This window comes from Aquarana catesbeiana, linkage group LG01 (assembly GCF_042186555.1).
Source record: "Aquarana catesbeiana isolate 2022-GZ linkage group LG01, ASM4218655v1, whole genome shotgun sequence".
Taxonomy (NCBI): domain Eukaryota; kingdom Metazoa; phylum Chordata; class Amphibia; order Anura; family Ranidae; genus Aquarana; species Aquarana catesbeiana.
Genome location: NC_133324.1, coordinates 160,673,754 through 160,697,174, shown reverse-complemented (window position 1 = coordinate 160,697,174; position 23,421 = coordinate 160,673,754). Strand labels below are relative to the sequence as shown.

Below are 23,421 nucleotides of genomic sequence, written 5' to 3'. Positions count from 1 at the left end.
GTAAATGGTGTTCAAACCACACAAGTGAGGTATCGCTGCAAATGTTAGAGTGAGAGCAATAATTCTAGAGCAATACCTCCAATATAATGCTAAACAGGTAACTTGTAAAAATGTTAAAACATGTTGTCTATGGAGATTTTTAAGTACTGTAGTTTGTCGCCATTCCACGAGCATGCGCAATTTTAACCACTTGCCGTCCGCCATATAGCAGAATGACTGGGCGTCATATGACGTCCTCAGGATATTAAGCCGCTGCGCACCCCCGGGGGCTCGCATCGTGGCGATTGTTGTTGTGATGTGTCAGTCTCACACACTGCAACTCGATCTAGGTAAAGTGTCTCTGACGGAGACTCTTTACCACGTGATCAGCTGTGTCCAATCACGGCTGATCACGATGTAAATAGGAAGAGCCAGTGATCAGCTTCTCCTCACTCGCGTCTGTCAGACGTAAGTAGAGGAGAGCCGGTCGGCTGCTCTCCTGATGGGGGGGGGGGCCTGTGCTGATTGTTTATCAGCACAGCCCCCCTCGGATCCCATCCAGGACCACCAGAATGGCCATCCACACTGGACCACCAGGTATGCCCCCCCAGACCCCCAAGGAAATACTAATTTGTGCCCAGGCAGCTGCCAATCAGTGCCCACTCATAATGCCTACCACTGCCAGTGCCACCAGGGATGCCTATCAGTGCCTCATATTAGGTACCGCGTATCAGTGCCCAGCAGTGCCGCCTATCAGTGCCACCTATCAGTGCCACCCATAAGAACCCATCTTTGCAGTCTCTCTGTGCCCATCAGTGTCGCTTATCAGTGCCCATGAGTGCCACCCATGAGTGCCCATCAATGCCGCCTATCAATGCCCATGAGTGCTGCATATCAGTGCCACCTACCAGTGCCCATCAGTGCCGCATATCAGTGCCCATCGTCAGTGCCTGCTTATTGGTGCCACCTCATTGGTGCTGCCTTATCAGTGCCTGTCAGTGCCACCTTATCAGTGCCCATCAGTGAAAGAGAAAACTTACTTATTTACAACATTTTGTAACAGAAACAAAAGCAAAACTTTTATTTTATTCTAAATTTTAGGTCTTTTTTTATTTGTTTAGCAAAAAATAAAAACTGCAGAGGTGATCAAACACAACCAAAAGAAAGCTCTATTTGTGGGAACAAAATGATAGAAATTTAGTTTGAGTACAGTGTAGCATGACCGCGCAATTGTCATTCAAACTGCGACAGCACTGAAAGCTGAAAATTGGTCTGGGCAGGAAGGTGTATAAGTGCCCAGTATTGAAGTGGTTAAAGCATAACATGTTAGGTATCTATTTACTCAGCATAACATCATCTTTTATATTTTACCAAAAAAATGGGTTATCTACGTTTTTTTTTTTTTTGCATTAAAGTGTATTTTGTACAAAAAAATTGTGTTTAAAAGGCCGCTGCGCAAATACTGTGTGACAAAAAATATTGTAACAATCACCATTTTATTCTCTTATTCTCTAGGGTCTCTGCTAATATATATATATATATATATATATATATATATATATATATATATATAATGTTTGGGTTTCTAGGTAATTTTCCAGCAGAAAATACTGATTTAAACTTTTAAACAAAAACTTTCAGAAAAGGCCTGGTCAGCAAGTGGATATAAAAGAACAACATAAAGAAAAGAAAGCATAACAACATAAACAAAAGAACGACATAAAAGGCAGGCAGCAAAGTCTTCATTTGTAGGCAATAAGAAGACATTTCCTCATACACACCACTCAGAACAAGCTCCTGGCACTGAAGTACAAGCTGCCCACAGCGAACATGGCACCAGCAAAATACGTGCGCGATGACCTAATCATTTCAGAGAGGGCGTGGCTTTGCGCTTAGCTTGCGGACGTGGCTTTCAATCGGAGCGCGCTTCCTGCAGCGGCGGGAGCGCGCAGAGCAGGCACCTGTGGGGACGGTGGCCGAGATGACCCGTGCGGAGAGGTGAGAGCCGGCAGGATGTACACAGTGTGTTGGCTGAGGTGAGGGGGGTCCGGCTGTGGACTTTGAAGGGGAAGTGACTGGTCTGCCTGGAGGCCGTAGAGAGGAGGATGCGTCTCTATGACAGATGAGTCCATCACAGAATTGTCTCCTTGTAGTGGTCAGTACCGGCCATGGATGGGCTGACATCTATTTGGTTGGTCCAGAGTTAAAGGGACAGTCCATTTAAAACGCTTCACATTTACAACTCTGTGTCTGAGTTCCAGTCTGTGCTGGAATTCATTGGTCATTACTAAGCATGGGATTGGCCTGAACTTGGATAAGAGCTGTCACTGCCGTCCAATCAACTGCAACCCACAGCTGTACGTACACAAAGGGGCGGGGATGCCGGTGACATCATTGATCTCATATAGACCCATGGCCAGATTGGGTCAGTGTCATTGGCTGTGTGACCGTATTGGTTCAATGATGTCATCGGCATCCCAAAGGTGATTGGGTGGGAGAGACCGTTTCCATCGGGGTTCACTCCAAACACAAGTTCATCCTTTTAGGCCTCATTCACACCTGTGTGTGAAAATGTGTGCAAAATTGTGGGGGGGGGGGGGGGGTGCTCCACGTTTACAAAATGAGCCAATTTGTTTTTAATGGCAATCCAAACGCTGCAAGAAAATACTAATTTATTTTATTTATTTTTTTACACACAAGAAAAAGTGCATGGCTTAACGCAACAAAACAGCTACAGAAACAACTTTTTGTCGTGTGTAGGGAAGCCCATTGAAATGAGTGGGCTGCCCTATGTGGGTCACATGAAAAATGCACATTTAACCACTTTACCTCCGGAAGGTTTTACCCCCCCCCCCCTTCATCACCAGACTGTTTTTTGCTATTCAGCACTGAGCTACTTTTAACCGCTAGATGCTCGGTCATGCAACACTGTACAGAAATGACATGTATATAATCTTTTTTTCCTACACAAATAGAGCTTTCTTTTGGTGGTATTTGATCACCACTGTACTTTTTTATTATTTTTTGCTATATAAACGAAAGAAGACTGAAAATTTGGAAGAAAAAAAAATTACTTTCTGCTATAAAACATTTCCAATAAAAAAACAAAAAAAACATACATACAAACGTCAAATCGCAATAAGCGTATATTGATTGGTTTGTGCAAAAGGTATTGCGTCTGCATACTATGGCAAAGTTTTATGGCATTTTTTTTTCTAGTAATGGCGGCGATCTGCGATATTATTATTTATATATATATATATATATATATATATATATATATATATTATATAATTTCTTTCTTTTTTTTTTTTTTTATCGGGATTGCGGTAGACAGATCGGACACTTTTGACATATTTTTGGGACCATTGACATTTATACAGCGATCAGTGCTATAAAAATGTACTGATTACTGTGTAAATGTTACTGGTAGGGAAGGGGTTAACACTAAGGGATCAAGGGGTTAAATGTGTGTTCTAAGTGTATGGGGATAGGACTGAGTAAGAGAGGAGATATATCATTGTGTCTATTTACTAGGAACAAACTGTATCTCTCCTCTTCCCTGACAACACAGGCATTTGTGTTTTTACACACACACAAATCCCCATGCTGGTGCTCGTGCACGTGATCGCGTGTGGTCGGCGAGCATCGGGTCCCCTGCCGTGCAGTGGGCGCGTGCCCTCTGATGGCTCTTAAAGACCCAACGTACCCATACGGGATTTTGTACACCCATGCCACTTTGCCAGCGTATGTCGGTGTGAGCTGGTCAGCAAATGGTTAATATAGTGATCAATGATAATACTATTCACTGTACTAATGACACTGGCTGCGAAGGGGTTAACCACTTCTGGACCGACCACCGTCGTTATATGTCGGTACTTTGAAGAGGGATATCGTTGTTATGGCAGCAGCTAGTTGCCATAACCCCAGTGTCCTCTTCTTCAGCGGGCGGTCCACTTCAAGATAAAAGTGGTCTCTGTGGTCTCTGTGGCCTCTGTGGCGGATTCACCACGAGATCACTTTTATCGGTGGCGGGAGAGGCCCCCCTCCCGCTGCCCCCTGCCGCTTACCAGAGCCATCGGCAGCGGCGGAGGAGATCAGATCCTTCTTTTGACCTAGCATGGAGACGAGTGAGAGATGACCCCCACCCGTCTCCATATCATTGCAGGGCAGAAGTGACATCAAAATGTCACTTCTGCCCATAGCTCTTAAAGGAATTTTTTTTTTTTTTTTTTTTTTCATTTTTTTAATTTATTTATTTTTTTATTGCATTTTAGTGTAAATATGAGATCTGAGGTCTCTTTGACCCCAGATCTCATATTTAAGAGGTCCTGTCTTGCTTTTTTTTCTATTACAAGGGGTGTTTACATTTCTTGTAATGGGGAAAAAAGGTGACACAATTTTTTTTATTTTTATTTTTTAAAAACAGTGTAAAAATAAAAGGTAAAATAAATAAGAAAAAAAAAAAATTAAATGCGCCCTGTCCTGCCGAGCTTGCGTGCAATAGCGAACACATACGTGAGTAGCACCCGCATATCAAAACAGTGTTTAAACCACACAATGTGTGGTATCTCCGCAGTCGGTAGAGTGAGAGCAATAATTCTAGCCCCAGACCTCCTCTGTAACTCAAAACATGCAACCTGTACAATTTTTAAAACGTCGCCTATGGAGATTTTTAAGGGTAAAAGTTTGTCGCCATTCCACGAGCGGGTGCAATTTTAAAGCGTGACATGTTGGGTATCAATTTACTTGGCGAAATATTATCTTTCAAAAAAAAAAAAAAAAAAAATCTGGCTAACTTTACTGTCGTCTTATTTTATAATTCAAAATTGTAAGACTGCTGCACAAATATGGTGTGACAAAGTATTGAAACAATTGCCATTTTATTCTCTAGGGTGATTGAAAAAAATATATAATGTTTGGGGGTTCTAAGTAATTTTCTAGCAAAAAAACCCCCAAAAAAACAGTTTTTACCTTGTAAACAACAAATCTCAGAGGCTCGGTCATTAAGTAGTTAAATGTGTGCCTAACTATGTGTAAAGTGTGCTGATTTTACTAATAGATCTTTGTTTCTTATCCCTGCAAGGCAAACAAAATATAAAAGATTTTATTTAGTAAAGTGGTTGTAAACCCTTTACTACCACTTTTATCTACAGGTAAGCCTATAATAACAAGGAATAGCAGTGACGGTCTCAGTACACGAGCAGAGCGTGGGACTGTATATTCCGATATGCCTGTATACTAATCCTTGTAAGTAGAATTTTAATAAAACTCTTGTGTTTTTAACTTGATGTTGCGCAATGAGGTTTGTTTCCTCTTCTTCCGGATATATGGCTCAATCTGAGGCCTGTGGGAGATCGATAGACACAATATTGGCGTTCCCTATAACAGGTGGAAAAGCTGAGCTGGATATACCTGTAGTGAGGGGTAACAACTCCCTGATGCACACATTGGCCTTGAAAGGTCAGGATATCTGTTAACCACTTAAGGACTGAGCCCCTTTCTAAGATTTGTTGTTTACAAGTTAAAAACATTTTTTTTTGCTAGCAAATTACTTAGAAAATTAGAAAATCTTACAAGCACACTTTGTATTTTTTCCAAAAAAAAAAAAAAAAAAAATTTTTTTTGAATTATGAAATAGGACAACAGTAAAGTTAGCCCAATATTTTTAATTTTTTTTTTATATTGTGAAAGATAATGTTACGCTGAGTAAATTGATACCCAACATGTCACGCTTCAAAATTGTGCCCGCTTGTGGAATGGCGACAAACTTTTACCCTTAAAAATCTCCATAGGCGACGTTTAAAAAAAAAAAAAAAAAAGTCTACAGGTTGCATGTTTTGAGTTAGAGGAGGTCTGGGGCTAAAATTATTGCTCTCTCTCTCTACCGGTTGCGGCGATGCCTCACATGTGTGGTTTGAACACAGTTTTCATATGCGGGCACTACTCACGTATGCGTTCGCTTCTGCACGCAAGCTCAGCGGGACGGGGAGCGTTTAACCACTTAAGCCCCGGACCATTTGGCTGCCCAAAGACCAGAGCACTTTTTGCGATTCGGCACTGCGTCGCTTCAACTGACAATTGCGTGGTCGTGTGACGTGGCTCCCAAACATAATTGACGTCCTTTTTTTCCCCACAAATAGAGCTTTCTTTTGGTGGTGTTTGATCACCTCTGCGTTTATTTTTTGCGCTATAAACAAAAAAATAGCAACGATTTTGAAAAAAAAACATTATTTTTTAATTTTTTGCTATAATGTCCCCAAAAAATATAAAAAAACAAAAAAAAAAACCAAACACTTTTTTCCTCAGTTTAGGTCGATACATATTCTTCTTCTACATATTTTTGGTAAAAAAAATTGCAATAAGCGTTTTATTGGTTTGCGCAAAAGTTATAGCGTCTACAAAATAGGGGATAGTTTTATGGCATTTTTATTAATAATTTTTTTTTTTTACTAGTAATGGCGGCGATCAGTGATTTTATTTATTTATTTTTTTTTTTGTGACTGCGACATGTGAAGGGGTTAACCACTAGGGGGCAGTGAAGGGGTTAAGTGTGTCCTAGGGAGTGATTCTAACTGGGGGGGAGGGGCTACATGTGACACGACACTGATCACCGCTCCCGATTACAGGGAGCGGTGATCAGTGTCCTGTCACTAGGCAGAATGGGGAAATGCTTGTTGACATCAGCATTTCCCCGTTCTTCCTCTCCGTGAGTGTGATCGCAAACCGCTTCTTAAAGGGCAACGTACAGGTACGTTAATCTGCCTGTACGTGCCCTTCTGCTGACATATATCGGCGTGAGCCGGTCGGCAAGCGGTTAAATTTTTTTTTTTTTTTTTTTTCTTATTTTACCTTTTTATTTTTTTAAAAACAAAAACAAAAATTGTGTCACTTTTATTCCTATTACAAGGAATGTAAACATCCTTTGTAAAAGAAAAAAAAGCCCGACAGGACATCTTAAATATGAGATCTGGGGTCAAAAAGACCTCAGATCTCATATTTACACTAAAATGCAATTAAAAAAAATTAAATTTAAAAAAAAAAAAAAAAAATGTCCCTTTTTAAGAGCTATGGGCGGAAGTGACGTTTTGACATCGCTTCTGCCCTGCAATGTCAGACGGGTGGGGGCCATCTTCCCCTCACTCATCTCCATGCCAAGGAAGGCACAGCATCCGATCGCCTCCACCGCCGGCTCTGGTAAGCAGCGGAGGGAGAGGGGGGGGGGGGGGCCCTCTCCTGCTGCTGATAAAAGTGATCTCTCAGCAAATCCGCCGCAGTGACCACTTTTATCTTGAAGTGGATCGCCGGCCGAACACGAGGATACCGGGGTTATGGCAGCTAGCTGCTGCCATAATGATATCCCCGTCAAAGTCAGAACGTATATCGGCGTGCGGCGGTCCGGAAGTGGTTAAGAGGATAACTTTTTTTACTTTACCTCTTGGGGAGCATGGGGTTTAACACCTGCAGTTGATTTGGAAGAATATCACTATTTTTCTTTCACAACCAGGACTTTTTGGTGTTTTGGATCTTCTTTTTCACTTCAATCATTATTAAGTTTTGTGGATCACATGAAATTGTTTATAAATATTTGTTTTTTTGCATATTGATTTTATTATCACAATAATGATAAGCAAAATGTTGCACTATTTTATCTGTTTTTTATGGTGTGTACATACATATGAGTGCAGCTGTTGGGTCATTTATTTTCTTTAGGGCACTTTAACACTGGGATGGGGGGCCGGCAGTAAAGCGCCGCTATTTTTAGCGAGCTTTAACGTAGTTTTAGTGGCGCCTTTTGGCCTCTAGCGGGGATTAAAAGCGCTCCGCTAGTGGCCGAAAAAAGGGGTTAAAAGCGCCTGCAAAACATCGCTTCGGCAATGCTGGCCATTGATTTCAATGGCAGTGGCGTTTTAGGAGTGGTGTATTCACCGCTCCTGCAACGCCCCGAAGATGCTGCTTGCAGGAATTTTTATGGTTATTTTAGGTACACTTACTATACAGCATTTAAATAATCAAAAATATTGTGTACAGTGTTTGATGTTTCTTGCAGCTCTGACTCATTTCTCTGTGTTGAGGGATCAGTACAATTTATGGGATTGTTTTTTTGTTTGTGTTGTGTTTGCAGTGTTGGAGCGTATGTGTAGTGAGTGATATGGATGTCAGTATTGGACAGGCTCTGTCTATCTGCTCATGGACGGGGCACCATTCTTCCTGTTAATAGTATCTATTCTCTGGAAACATGACCACAGTAGAGTGCAGGACATTTCGTTTTGGTTTATAGCCAGTGTATAATGATCATTCATTGCACCAATTGTGTCTGTAATTGTGCTTCTACAGTATGCTCTAACTTGGCTGTAAACTAATTTAAAAGACTAGTTCATCACCAATTGGTGCAGTAGTTTTTTTGTGGACAGTGAACATGCTGACAGGAGGAGTAGTGAGCAGAGGGTTGACCTGTGGTGCTGCTTCTTCATTGTCTGGGCCAGTAATGTGGCCAAGCTGTACTGCTGGTGCCTGTGGAGGTCGGGGACAAGGCTGTGCTATCTGATGAGGTTGGCTCAAGCACAACACTGGCTGAACAGAAATCATTGGCAGGTAAAAATGTTCCAAGAACTTACGGTTGCACCGGTAACTGTGCTGATACTAGGCATTTGCAGGGGTATCGGTACTAGTGAAAGTGTACTGATACCTTCTGGCTTGGTTCTTTCAGCTGTCAGCTGGATTTCCCTGCTAACAGCTGAAATGTAAAGAAAAGAATGCCAGCAATTATTGGTTGTTGAGGAGCAGAGCCGCTGCATCCTTGACAACCAAAGACATTTTAGCTGTCAACAGGGGGCGTGTCTGGCCTGCGAGGAAGAGGGCAATTAGCTCAGCGCTCCTGCCTTCCTGAGGTGTTCAGCGGCGAATGCAGCAACTTTAGAGGAGCGGATTCTGACATCTAAGTTGCTGCCCAGGATCCTCTTTCACCTGGGTGACATGTCCAAAAGCCCTCCACACCTCCCCAGCTGCCTACCGACTTCTAGCCCTCTTCAGGCGAGATGCGCAAGCTGGTGTTGGCTGCATGCCTAGAGATGCGGCCTGCCTTCTCAGGACACTGGTGCGTCCCCCCCCTCTACCCGCACTGCACGAAGTCCACCCAAATCTAGGCAGAGGAGGGAGGAGGACACACAATCATTTATGCAGCTTCAGGCTGATACTGGAGGAGACCCACAGAGAACACTGTGCAGCTGTTCTCCCACTCTGCCCTCACCCAAATTTCTAACCCTCCACCTCCCAAACCACCCCTCCTAGCTGCTTTTCCTAGCAATAGGTATTGGTAATTGGTATCAGCGAGTACTTTATAAAAAAAAAAAAAAAAAAAAAGTATCGGTACTCTGTGTTAAAAAAAAAAAAAAAAATGGTTTTGGTGCATCCCTACAAGAAATAGATTCCATTTGTATGCTTGGCTGTTTGCCGGGTTATTGCTTTTTAAAGGAAACAAGTTCTTTAAAGTGTTGCTAAACCCAGGACCCTGCATTCACTATATCTCAGGCATCACTAAATGGCAGACCGCCATCTGGTTCCGGCCCCAGTAGCCATGCTGTCGGCTTCTCTGCCTGCTGCTGCTATGTTCACAGCATGGCAGACGCGCTGTGCATGGGTCTGTCCCTTTGGTAATATCGCTGCCCCACCCTCCGCCTGTCTAAAATTCACACAAGATGAGAAGCGCGGCCACTCTGGACAAAGGGAAGGACTTTGTAAGTTAAAAAGCAGGTGATTGGTTGCTACGCAGCGGGGCGGTCCCAGCAATCAATCACTCACCTTTTTAACGTGAAAAGTCCCGCCCATTGTCCAGGACTGCCATTCTTTCTGTCTTGTGTGAATAAGGTAGGGCTCTGTGGGGAGGGGGGAATGGTATGTGATGGGGGACCAGTCTGTGATGGTGGGGTCTGGGATGAGGGACCTGTGACATGCACAGGAGGCTGCGATGTGGAGGATATCATGTTGAGGCATAGCACCAATATGACACTCGGACCTCCGCTAGAAGAACATTTTTCTGACCGGACCCCCCCCCGTGAATTTTAATTCTTTACCCCTGCTTTAAGGTAACCTTTTTACCCAGTAGCCCATCTGTAACAGAAGTGTGAATATACTCACTTGTCTGGGCAGTGAAAAGCCCATGTTTTTGAAAGCCTCCGTTCTCCAGTTACTGCATATAATAGACCAGTGGTTCTCAACCTGGGGGTCGGGACCCCCTCAGGGGTCGAATGATGATTTGCCAGGGGTCACCAAATCCTGGGCTGTTCCTGAAGCCCGCAATGGTCTCCCAACATTTTTGTGGCCGCCCAGCTGGGCTGTTCCTGGAGCCCGCGGCCGCCCACTCAGTCTCTTTGCACCCGCCCATTCAGTTCACGGCATGGCTGGGGGGCAGAGACTAGAGGTCAGCTGACTGGTGAGGAATGTGAAGTGGGAGGGGCTGGAGGAGACCCTATCTCCTGACTTTGGCATAGGTGTCACTGCTGCGAGACACCACAGAGCTGGAAAAAACAGTGAAGCCGGAGACACAGTGAGTAACACTACCTGTGATTAGAGTTGCCATTAAAAGTCCCAACTACAGTTCTCAGATCTGCAGATGACCTTGATCAAGAGCACCTAAGTTGGTTGATCAGAACTCCCCCCAGCACTGCCACTTATCCCACCCCCCCACCAGCATAGCCACACTTCCCAACTCCCCGCCAGCACTGCCACTCATACCATTCCCTCACCCCCCCCCCCCCACCAAGGAGTAAGGGAAGGAATAAAAATAGAGAATACATGGAAGGGAGAGGAAAAGGGGGAAGAAACAAAGAAAGAGGGAGAGAAAGAATAAGAGAAAGAACAATGGCTAGAGAGAGGGATGGGGAAAAAAACCCCAAGAAATTAGGATAGAGAGAGATAAAAGGGAAAGAAAGGAGAACAAAGAGAAGGAGTGGTACATCCTGAAATGTACCATAAGGGGTTTTAATACTGTACGAGTGGAAGGGATGCGGGGGGGGGGTAAATGTCCATGGGTTAGGGTCACAAATTACTTGTCTTGACTTGGGTACTGACAACCCACGCTACGAAAATAAGTTTGCTGCTAGGGGTCCCCACAACTTGGGAAATTTTATCAAGGGGTCACGGCACTAGAAAGGTTAAGAACCACTGTAATAGACTGTCATATGAGTTGAATTCTTTTTTTTTTTTTTTTTTTTTTTTTTTTAGTTTTCCTTTAAAAAAAACCCAAAAAAAACTTATCGCTTGCTAACATGCAGTGGTTTCTAAATCATTGATCCAAAGCAGGTATGCAGCAAGTGAATCAAAAGAGACAAGATCAGCCCTAACAGATGTCATGTTTATTCACAGTCCAGTCTCAGATTTTCCAGTAAGGAAATGAAAAGTAGAATAAATATTGCCATTGACTTGAAGGGACTTTGTACATGACACATACCAGGTACCATTTGCCAAACCAATGAAAACAGATGGAAACCCAGACTGGTTAGCATTTAGTTTACTAGAGCACAGTGTATCCTAAACAATTCCCATGTTCTTTTTCATAAAATGCTTTTATCTCTATTTTCATTCTTTATTTCATCTCGGTACTGATTAATCTTGAGCCTGTCCATGTACATTCACTTCAGCGTCGATTGTACACCATTATTCTGGACTGGATTAAGTGATAGTGAACACTAGGGCTGAAACAACTAATCCATTAGTCGATTATGAAATTAATCGATTACTATTTTCATAATCGATTAATTGGCCAGTAATATAATGGGGTTAAAAAAACTAAAACAAGCCCTTTATAGTACAAAAAGAGCAAATAATCGCTACTGTAGATGTTACTTTCACAGTTCTACAGTAAAATAATGAACCCCTTTACAGTAGTGATTATCTGCTTTTTGTAATATAAAGGGCTAATTTTAGTTTTTTTAACCCCATTATGTTACTAAACGTCTTAGGCCTGGTTCACATCTATGTGTTTTTTTTTTTTTTTGGTGCTTTTTTGCAGAAGCGCACTGCAGTTCATTAACATGGTTTCCCATTGGAAACGTTCACATCTATGCTTTTTTCAGCATATTTGGAAAGGGTCAGGGACCTTTTTTTTGTAACGCAAAAATGGTGCTTTTTTTGGTTCAATTTACTTCAATGGAGAAGCTGCTGAAAAGCATTTAATGCGTTTTTGCAGCAATTTGTGTTTTTTTTTTTTTTTTTTTTTTTTTTTTTTTTTAATCTGCCCAACAACAAATTGGCCAAAAAAATGAAAAAACGCAAATCGCCGCAAAATCACGTGCGCAAAAATCAAAACGCACAGCAAAAAAGCACTGAGCCTTATTCTTGCCACACGGATCAATTTTCAGACGAGAATATTCAGATGAAAAATCTTTGTACATTCGCTGAATGAAAGAATGTTGTTTGAAATTTTCACTTGTCTTTAACACACTGTTTGCTTTTAAAATGAATGTAATTTCTGAACGAAAATCACAAACACTGTCTGAAAATTCCTTTTGACCAAGAAGTTTTCTATTTCCAAATTTTCCGGTCACTGTGGTTGAAAATGAACGTCGACTTGACTCCACTAACGATTAGAAAATCGAACGAACGTTCTTAAAATGAAATTTTTTTTTTTTCGAAGGAAGACATTTGATGAGTCTGATAATATATTATATATATAATATATATAGTTGGTTATTTATATTTACCGCTTCATAGGGATATTTAAGAATAAATTGCCTTTTTTTTTTTTTCTTTACATATTAACTAAATTATACGCCACACACTTTTTTTTTTTTTTTTTTTTTTTTTTTTAAGGTTATCAACCGATTAAATAAAAAACAATAATCGGGCAACTAATCGATTATGCATTGTGCCTGTGCAATGTGTCAGCAATGCCATGTGTGTCCAGGGAGATAAGCCAGGGCACATGTGACAGGAGAGCAATTGGAGACAGTTGTCACCCTAACAGGAAGTACCTGAAAAAGGACCCTCATGGCTAGATCATCAGGGGAAATGATATTAGCATGTTAGAGTGATTGGGTTTCCATGTACTTTAACTAAAAGAAACAATAATCAAATCTATAACCTTCAAATTGGGTAAAAAGCTTCTTGCTGTGAAATTCTTCCAAGCATAGGTATAGTGAAGGGCTCATTCACACCACCTGCATTAAGGTACTTTGCTCAACGCAGTCCCAACACAAGGACAGAATGAATTCATTTTCAGTGTTTCCAGTCTACACCAATGTCCTGTATCGAGCTACACTGGAAAAATTGAAAATATTGCATTTCATCATGCTTTACATGCATTGTGACAAATGAGTGACCCTGTGCTTTTAGCTGAATACTCAGCTTAACACTAAAAAAAACAAAAACAAGACATTACTGTAAAAATCACGTGTCGGCACATGTCAGTGCACACTTGTACATGCTGATGCAAGCATACAGCTTGTTTGGATACCTAGTCAGTCACTATCCATCAAAGCACTATGTGAGATTAACATGAAAGCAGATTCGGCTTTTTTGAACTGATTGTAAAGCTTCTGTTTTTTTTGTTTTTTTTCAAATGAATATAAAACAAACGTGTTATTTACCGTATATACTCGCATATAAGTCGACCCAGTTATAACTTGAGGCACCTAATTTTATGACAAAAAACTGGGAAAACTTATTGACTCGAGTATAAGCCTAGGGTGAGAAATGTGCAGCTACTGTAAGTGGAAAAGAGGGTCAACAATGCCCATTTGCATGCCTCACTGTGCCCATTTGCAGCCACAGGTCAACCGAACTTCAAACTCGGTAGTTAAGGGTTCCTAGATGCCCCCTAGCTGCAGCCAAAATTTGGGGTCTCTGGACCCAAAGGGTCTCGAAATGACATTGCTGCAGATAGACACAGTTGACGGAGTTTGGGGCCCCATATCTTGGGGGCCACTTGGTGCTAGAAACCCCACATTTGGTGTGCAAACCCAGTGGAACTAGCACTACAACATATTCAAAGCTGGGGTTCTTAGCACCAAGTGGTCCCAAGATACGAGGCTCCAAATTCTGTTTGAAAAATGTCATTCTTTGCACCAGAAAAGTGCTTGACTCGAGTATAAGCCGAGGGGGGCACTTTCAGCACAAAAAAAATGTGCTGAACAACTCGGCTTATACTTGAGTATATACGGTACCTGCTCTGTGCAATGGTTTTGCACAGGGGAACCCCCGATCCTCCCTCCTTTTCAGGTTCCCCACTGATGCTCCTGGCGCTAATCCCCAATGGCTCTTGCTGCTGTATCTGAGCCAACGAGGCTGTGTGCAGATCCTCCTCAGACCCCCCTCTGATACTTGCTTGAGCCTAATCTCAATCCAGTGATGCACATGAGAGGAGCTGCTCTCCCAGCTCTCTGCCTCCTCATTGGCTCAGACACTGCAGTGGAACCCATTGGTTCCTGCTGCTGTTAATCACAGCCAGTGAGGAGGGAGCTGAGCACTGTTCTGTGTGTCAATGGGCACAATTTGGATGGATCAGAAGTGAGCACGCACGAGTGCCCTCATAGCAAGTGGCTTGCTATTGGTGCACTCGGCAGGGTGGAGTAGCCAGAAAAGCTGGCATGGGATGTGAGAAGAGAAGGATCGGGGCCGCTCTGTGCAGAACCATTGCACAGAGCAGGTAAGTATATTTTTTTTGTTTTTAATATACCTTTTTAGAATTGCTTTGTTACGGTTTTAAACTGAGGTGAAATTTGGCATGTTATGGGAACCACTTCTTTATTTTTTGAGCAAATTGGTTATATTGTGTGTAGAGTTTTCTGATTAATTGTGGGTAATCACTCTGTACATTTAATTCTCTCCAGCAGGTACTGTAACAATGACTGGCAAACACCCTTCTCGCAGTTACCTGAAACCAGCAGCTGTGTCATCCACAACACTAGGTCATAGCTATCACTTTGCACCTATGGGCAATTCAGAGAATGACTTATCAGAGGAAGATCCTGAAGAATATGCACTACGGCCACGAGGGAGAGAGAAGACTAGAAGGAGCACTTCCACAGAACGTCTTGATGACATCATTTTAATCAGCAAGGACATTGTGGAAGGGGACACCTTAAATTCAATAGCCCTTCAACATTGTTGTACTGTAAGCACTTCCTTGTTTTGCTATTTCAGTGTATAATTTAGCTGCTTAAGTTTCGGCCTGTATATACACCTTCTTTACCGGGTAATTTTTAAGTTTTCAGATCTGTTGTGAATGGGGTTTTCTTTACCATAGAGAGGATCCTGTGATCATTCACCATTGTTGTCTTCAATGGACATCCAGGCCCTTTTATGTTGCTGAGCTCCCCAGTGCATTCTTTTTTCCTCAGAATGTACCAAACTGTTGATTTGGCCACTCCTAATGTTGCTGATATCTCTCTGATGGATTTGTTTTGAAGCCTTACAATGGCCTGTTTTACTTGCATGAAAATGGATAAAGAGTAGTTCTGGACAGCCACACTCCGAATATGCCTTTTATTTAAAAACTACGAACAAAAATACATGCCACAGCAGAACAGCTCTTTTGTTCTGCTGTGGCATGTATTTTTGTTTGCAGTTTTTGAATAAAAGGCTTATTCGGAGTGCGGCTGTCCAGAACTACTCTTTATCCATTTGCTATATGCATTGCCTGCACCTGTGGCTTCTTAACTGGTGAAGAGATTTACCTTTTGGTTGATCCTCCTGGAGCGGTGATACCTCCCTTCTCTTTCCTGATTTCTGGATTTTACTTGCATGAGCCGCTCCTTTAAACACTTGATGTAGGTTCACAGCAATAGATTCCGAATGCAAATACCACACTTCAGACCTTTTACCTGCTTAATTGATGAAGAAATAACGAAGAAGTAGCTCGCACCAGGCCATGAAAGGCTTTTGATTTAATTGTCCAATTACTTTTGGTCCCTTGAAAAAGGGGGATGGCTATTCTTAAGAGCTGTAATTCCTAAACCCTTCCTCTGATTTGGATGGGCATACTCAAATGAAACCTAAGAGTATGCACTTTCAGCCCATACCCAGTATATAACTATAGCTTGAATATGTTTTGGTAAATACCTGAAAAAACTAAAATTGCGCCTGTGTCCAAATATATATTGACCCAACTGTATATAGAAAAAAGGTCAACATTTGTGAAAATAAGTTTTTAAAACATATCAAAATGCCATATGACCCCTTTTCAGAAAGTGGACACCCCAAGGTGTCTTTCTTTTCTTTTCTTTTCTTTCTTTTCCTTTCTTTCTTTCTTTCTTTCTTTCTTTCTTTCTTTCTTTCTTTCTTTCTTTCTTTCTTTCTTTCTTTCTTTCTTTCTTTCTTTCTTTCTTTCTTTCTTTCTTTCTTTCTTTCTTTCTTTCTTTCTTTCTTTCTTTCTTTCTTTCTTTCCATGCTTGTATTGAGGTGGTCCAAATATGTAAATGATGAAACAGATACAGTGCATCATTAATGTACAGAGGGAAGAGGAGGTAAAGGGGTTAATAGGCATCACAGAGACAGGATGAAGTTGGAATGTACAGGAGAAAAAAAAGTATACTTGCCTGGGTTGCTACAGCATCGATCTGTCCCCTGCTGCTTCTAAGACCACAACTGAGCAATCAAAGACTGCCAATTCAGTTCTCAGTCTGAGGAGGGAGTGGCGGTAGCAGTCCAGTCACTGACTCTCTGCTCTGCCCCTCCAGCGCACACTGTGGAGGGGGTGGGAGGGGCTGGCCCAGTCTCCCAGTGGCTCACTGGACCAACTGAGTGACTTCAGCCGACAGCAGGCTTTAGCCCACTATCAGCTGAAAATGGGTCACAGGCATGCAGAACGAACTGCACTCCTGTGATCCATAGAACTAGAGCCATACTTCTTTAATGAAATCTGTTGCTTCCACGGGTGCCACTTTGCCGCCTTAATTACCAATTTTAAACTTGCCTGTCCCCATCCCTTTGAGATCTTCACTGAGCACTACACAGCCTTTGCATCAAAGTCTTCATTAATTCCTATGAACTGCCCATGCACTATTAGGACAAAAGATAAGTGGCCTTTCCACAGAAATGGTAATGGTATCTATGTGTGGAAGAAGCAGAGCCAAGCTGTGAGACTTCTGGAGAAAAAGCTATGCGACACTTGGCAGGTTTCCTAGCATAAAACCTTGGAAGAGTTGGGGATAGGTGGCCTCTTCCCACTATTTATAGTAGAGGTGTGCATCTTCACTGGTGTCATGATTCGTTTCAATTCGATTACGATTATCTGGTCAATGATTTGATCCCCCGATGCATCACGATTACAAATAATGGTTTCAATCAAAATAAATTCAAGTATTTAGAAGAAATTCATTTTTTAAATGTTATCTGATTATATAGCAGGACAAGGACATGGAAGAGTCCAGGATATGAGGGAGGGGTAGGAACTGAAAGATGGAAGAATCCATGAATAAGAAAGGAAGGATGGGAGAGTCTGGGGATGGAAGAATCCATGGATAGAGAATGGAAGGCCGGAGGAGTCTGGAGATAGGCACTGAAGGATGGGAGAGTCTGGAGATGGAGGGATCCATGGATAGAAATAGAAGTATGGAAGAGTTCAAAGATAAAAATGGTGGTGGTGAGGGGGGGGGGGGCTGAAGGATGGAAGAATCAAAGGGAGGATGTTAGGATGGTCATCATGGAGTCCTGCAGGTGAGGAATATCTGAGGTAGAGGATCCCCTGTGCTGTGTACATGGCAGGGTTGGGGGTGTGTATCCTTCTGGAGTCCAGGGTTGGGGATGTCGTAGTGCTTGCTGTATAAACACATTTTAGTGGAGTTGCACCCAAAAGTGGAAACTTCCACTTTAAGGAGTCCTGACACCTTACATGCCACATTTGGCATGTCATTATTTTTGTTTGGGGGGGGTACCTAGTTTTAACAGGTACCAAGGTCCCACTTCCGCTCAGGCCCCCTCCCTGCAATGTTCTGGGATACTTCACAGGTCCCAGAAGATTGCCTGGCTATTCAGGACAGCACAGTGAGACACACGCACCCAGTTGTGAAGCTGCAAGCTGTCACAGCCGGATGCCCACAGTAGTATTGCCAGAGCCACGGACAGGTGGGGGAGAGAAGGGAGGGTTTGGGCGGCCACGTCGCTGGACTGTGGGACAGGTGAGTGTCTTTTTATTAAAAGTCAACAGCTACACTTTTTGTAGCTGCTGACTTTTAATTAAAAAAAAAAATGAGTGGAGCTCTGTTGTGGATAAAAAAAAAAATCTCGCTCACTTAAAGTGCACTACATGGTACAGGCATTCACATAGGAGGAAAACACACTGCTGGGAGGTCAGGAATGATAGAATCCACCAGCTGACAAACACCCCTGTGACGTTCACTGTACTGGCTCAGTGCTAAGAGTTCAGCTTGGCTTCCTTGTTTGCACCTTCCAGCACACTAGGAATTAACACAGTGGGAGGTGTGAACGGGGAAGACTGCGCTGAATTCTCAGCACGGGGCCAGTGCAAATTGTAAGCAGAGTACAAACTTATATACTCTACTGCTGTTTAAAATGACTGTCTTAATGAATCCCGTGTTACAATACATTAAGTGCTACATTGTATGAGCTTTTTAAAAAATGTGTAGCTACATACCGCATTTCTCAGAGTGTCCACACCGCTGATGTGACTGCCTGGCCCGCCTCTCCTCTCTCCCTCTCTCGTCCCAGCTGATGTCAGTGGGGGATTCTCAGTCCCGCCCGCTGACTGTAGCTGTCAGATCAGAAGAGAGGCGGGCTTGGTAGTCACATGAGCGGTGTGGACACTCTGAGAAATGCGGTAGGTAGCTACATATTTTTTAAAGAGCACATACAGTGGGGCACTTAATGTACTATAAGACCAGATTCATTAGGACAGTTATTTTAACACCTATAAGTAGACTATGCTCGGAGCGCTCTCCCAGGAGGGGCGGGGCAAGTCGGGATGAAGTCATCCACCACTCTATTGTGCTGGTTGTAGCGTCGATGCTGCATCGTGGACACCTGAATCGCGATATCGATGCTGCGATTAATTTCTGCACCCCTAATTTATAGCTTGGAGGAGTTGCTCTAACCTAGTTCTGTTTTTTTTTTCTGATTTGCCTGACTATTTAGAGTTTGTTGCTTTGCTGTCTGACCTCTGTACTTTCTTAATCTGTAACCAGGATTTTAGCTACCAGCAAGAATAAGTACTTACATTTAAAGAGCACCTGTCATTTCAGATCCATCATGGCAGCGCCTGTTAGTGTTACTGCCGCATCACCAGCCATCCCATAAAAGTGAATGGGACTGTTGGTGGGTCAAAGGAGAAGCTACTGTGGGACAGAGAAGATAGTTGCTCTTTAAAAATGATGATTTAAAACAAGCCTTTTTACTAGTGATTTCAATCATGATTTCGATCGTAATTTAAATCAACTTGATTTAAATCAAATCCACCCTGCTTGGATGCGACTTTGGCTTTGACCAAAGATAATGGACAACTGTTGCATTTAAAACATTCAGGAAGGACTTTCGTGAAACCTTTGAGGATTAACATTGAAGTCTATGGCCCTCAAGTTGCATGAAAGTCGTCGCTGCAGCTTGAAGTTGCACATATATGAATGGTTATTATTGGAAAACATGGGGTACAACTTGTCGTCCGACTTTGATGTCCAATGTCGTGTGACATCAGGGCCAAAGAAATATTGACACAGTGAGGTTGCTTTAGAGTGTAAAATCTGGTGCCGCTGTGCATGGAAGCCATTCAGCTTGTTCAGTCAAGCTCTGACAAAAAGCTGGAAGCTGATTGGTTTCTTTGCAGAGCTACACTAGATTTTGCACTCTCCAGTTTTAGTAACTCAACCCTAGTGTGTGTGTGTGTGTGTGTGTGTGTGTGTGTGTATAATATATAATTTATATTTTCTATCTCCTGAGTATTTCTTCCAGATTTGTGCAGCAATCTAGCATGAAATAACTGTATATGCCTCTGTGTGGGAGTTACCTGTAATAAAGACCGATAGCTGCTGCTTTCTCTTCTTGTGCAGGACGCCTGATCTTGCTCCACCACTCTGTAGTTTTTGTCAGGGAGCCTGTAGTGAGTGGACCTGATTGTCCCTCTCACAGCTCTGTGCTCAGACTATGTACAGCATACTGATGTCACTGCAACTTTTAAAAAGTAGTATGTAGATTTACAAAGGCATTTGATGCACAAAAGTGAATGTATTTCTTTTAGATAAAAGCATTTGTGCCCAGAGTGCAGCCTTCACCTTGTGGGAATCCCATAGACATTTTATATAAAACTTTGTTGTTCCCTTCTGTTACATTGGGGTTTGTTTTGCAGAATTCTACTTAAAAAAATAAAAAATAAAAAGTTTCCCTACGGTTGAGTAAAGATCTTTGTAATATAAGAAGAAAAATTACAATTGATGACATTTTATCATATGTGAATTAACTTGTATATTGTGTATCTCTACAGGTTGCAGATTTGAAAAGAGCCAACAACCTCATTAATGAACAGGACTTTTTTGCATTGAGGACAATAAAAATTCCAGTGAAGCGTTTCAGTTTATTGGCTGACCCCCAGTATTCCCCAAAGGGTAAACAATCCAGGACTCTGTCTGGTCAGCTTTCAGAAGAGCAGCAATACAGCTTATTACTTGAGGCACCACCTTTAGAGACAGCGGACAGTTTTCTCCAAGAAGTAGATCGAGATATCAAGCACATAGTGAGGTCAACAGATGTGACAAAGGAAAACCTTCATGAGGTGGTTTCTGCTTTAAGCCATGATCTCCATTTTGAACCTGATTACAAAGCGGCCAAACCAAAAGACCCTTATTATGGAGCAGACTGGGGTTTGGGTTGGTGGACAGCTGTTGTCATCATGGTGATTGTTGGAGTAGTTACACCAGTGTTTTATTTTCTCTATTATGAAGTTCTAGACAGGGAGCCTCATTTAAACTCCTCACATTCTGCCGATTCTTCAAAGGTAGACTCTTCTCCTGGAAATAGTTAACTGGTGCAGCCTTCCTGTGGAACTAAATTTGTGCTGTTACCTGCACCTAGAGAAACCAGGATGGGTATCCTAGCAGGAAACAATGCGCTAAGCTTTGGTAAAGCAATACAGAGTTGGAAGATAGAGATTGTATTTTATGTGAGGATGCTGCTTTAGTATTACAATGCAACTGGTTCTTCTGTGAACATAAATCTATTTTTGTATATGGTTGCAGGTATTCAATTCCTTTGGACACAGAATAACCACATAATTTTTATATTTATTATACTGATAAATTTTAGAGCTTTAAACCTATTCACATTGATGTGGTTTGACATGTCAAATCGCATGCCAAATCGGCTAGTGCCGGTAATGGCACCGTCTGAATCAGTGCGACGCTGACTTTGTAGCACCGCACTGATTCCCAAAAGAAGTTTCTGTACTACTTTTGTTGACTTCCGGGTGCGGTTTGTATAGAGGAACCCGCACAGATGTCTCTGAAATCACTCCGGAAGTCTGACGTGGGTATGAAATTGTGCGAGTTCAGTTGAACTCGCAAGAGTTTAATACCGCTGTCAGTGTGAACCTAGGCTAAAAATAAATCTGTCATTTCTCAAGGCCCCACACAACTTAAATGTAGACTAGGCACCACTTGATTTAAATGACTTCCCAGCCCTTCAAGGCAGCCTAGCCACCCCCTGTAGTGTAGGCTATGACTCAATAAGTTTGTGAAAGGTTCTACATTGTTGGATGCTCCAAGGGCTGTCCTCATTGCTGACTCTTTCTAAAAGTCTAAATACTGAGGTACTTTGCAGCAACAGGAATGAGTCCTTAATCAGGACAGCCTTCTGAGTATCCCACAATGCAATGTAGAGCCTTCAACAACGAATTGAGTCATGTCTACACCACTACACTATACTACAAGGTGTGCAGTGGGGGTTGCTAGGCTGCCGCAGGAAGAGCTACTTGCGTGGTGTTCCACTGGGCAGGATATAGTTTACATTTTTTTTAAAATCTAACTGAAGTAGCAGAAATGCAGTCTGATAATAGTTGTGTTACAACCTGTATTTTATAATCTTGCCTTCATTTTACTGATACATTATATGCATAGAAGGTCTAAATCTGAGTCCAGTAGACACCCAGTAATCAGCGCTCAGTAACAGACCTAGTCTGACACACCCCTTCTCTTTCTTTGCAGTACAACTCTGCGAGGACAGCTATACTGAGGGATGTTGCTATTACTAAGACAGGCCATAAATGATGCAATTTTCTTTCCTGCAACCCCTGAATCACTTCCTCCACTGATATATTGTGTTCTCCCAGTGGAGGAGCATGGGGAGAACACAGTGATCGAATGCTAGAATTCTGACATGCTGGTTGTACCCAAGTCAATTGATGGATCGACTTGGGTACAATCAGTTTGCCCATACATGGATCTAATCTTGGCCGGTCCATGCTGAACCGGCCAAGATTGTCCCGCTTTTAGGCCTGACAGCACAGGGCACTGGAATGGTTTTATATTTTATGGAGCGAAAGTATTTTAAAGCAGTCTGTGGTTACAGTACTATAAAGGGATAAAGAGCTGAGAATCTTTGGCTTTACGATTAGTTGTGAGAGTTTAATTGTTGTGGCAATTAGGACATTAATTATCTGACAGCATTAAGAGCAACTATTTAACAAGCATCTCAATATACAGATTGTGTCGTGGAAGTTTGGAGCATAGCAATTAAAAAAAAAAACAACACATTTTTTCATGGTGATTTCATGTGTCTATCAGTCATACACTTGTGAAACATTTAAAATAAAACATTTTAATGTATCATAGCTGGGTAGGTCTAAATTAAGAACTTTGATTCCATGGTAGAATATGAACTTTGCATATTCTGATTGATTAAATGCCTGAAACATGAACTATTTCTAGAAGAAAAGACAGCCTGACATCCTTCTTCCTTTTTTTTTTTTTCCCCACAAATAGAGCTTTCTTTTGGTTGTATTTGTTCGCCTCTGCGGTTTTTATTTTTTGCGTTATAAACAAAAAAAAGAGCATCAGTTTTGAAAAAAAAAAACAATATTTTGTACTTTTTTCTATAATATCCCCATTTAAAAAAAAAAAAGCAAATATTTTCTCAGTTTAGGCCGATACGTATTCGTCTACATATTTTTGGTAAAAAATCGCAATAAGCGTATATTGAATGGTTTGCGCAACAGTTATAGCGTCTACAAAATAGGGGATAGATTTATAGCATTTTTATTATTATTAATTTTTTTTATTTTTTCCTGACTGCGACATTATGGTGGCATTTTTTTTTTTTTTATACTATTTTTTTTTTTTTTGTATTAGGTTTTAAACTACAATTATTAAAACAATAACTCCAAGTTTTACCAAAAACCTAAAAATACATAGCCCTGCAGTAAGTAAAGTTAAAAAAAACAGCTGTTACTGCAATACATGCCTCCTTGTAAGCGCTCCAATCTACCATCCAGTGCTGCTCCTCTAC

The 23,421-nt window shown here is 41.9% G+C and overlaps 1 protein-coding gene across 4 annotated transcripts; it reads left to right on the top strand.

The window, feature by feature from the left end:
- Window positions 1-1,825: 1,825 nt before the first annotated feature.
- On the top strand, window positions 1,826-22,669 carry LYSMD3 (LysM domain containing 3). 4 transcript variants are annotated; one of them, XM_073624495.1, is made up of 3 exons: window positions 1,826-1,977; window positions 14,808-15,091; window positions 20,408-22,669. In XM_073624495.1, the coding sequence occupies exons 2-3, from the start codon at window positions 14,822-14,824 to the stop codon at window positions 20,942-20,944; spliced, it is 807 nt and encodes a 268-aa protein (XP_073480596.1). In that variant the 5' UTR covers window positions 1,826-1,977; window positions 14,808-14,821; the 3' UTR covers window positions 20,945-22,669. The 4 variants fall into 4 exon arrangements, with proteins under 4 accessions (XP_073480596.1, XP_073480598.1, XP_073480597.1 ...); XM_073624497.1 differs by having other exon boundaries at window positions 1,834-1,977; window positions 14,811-15,091; XM_073624496.1 differs by having other exon boundaries at window positions 1,868-2,015.
- Window positions 22,670-23,421: the final 752 nt, after the last annotated feature.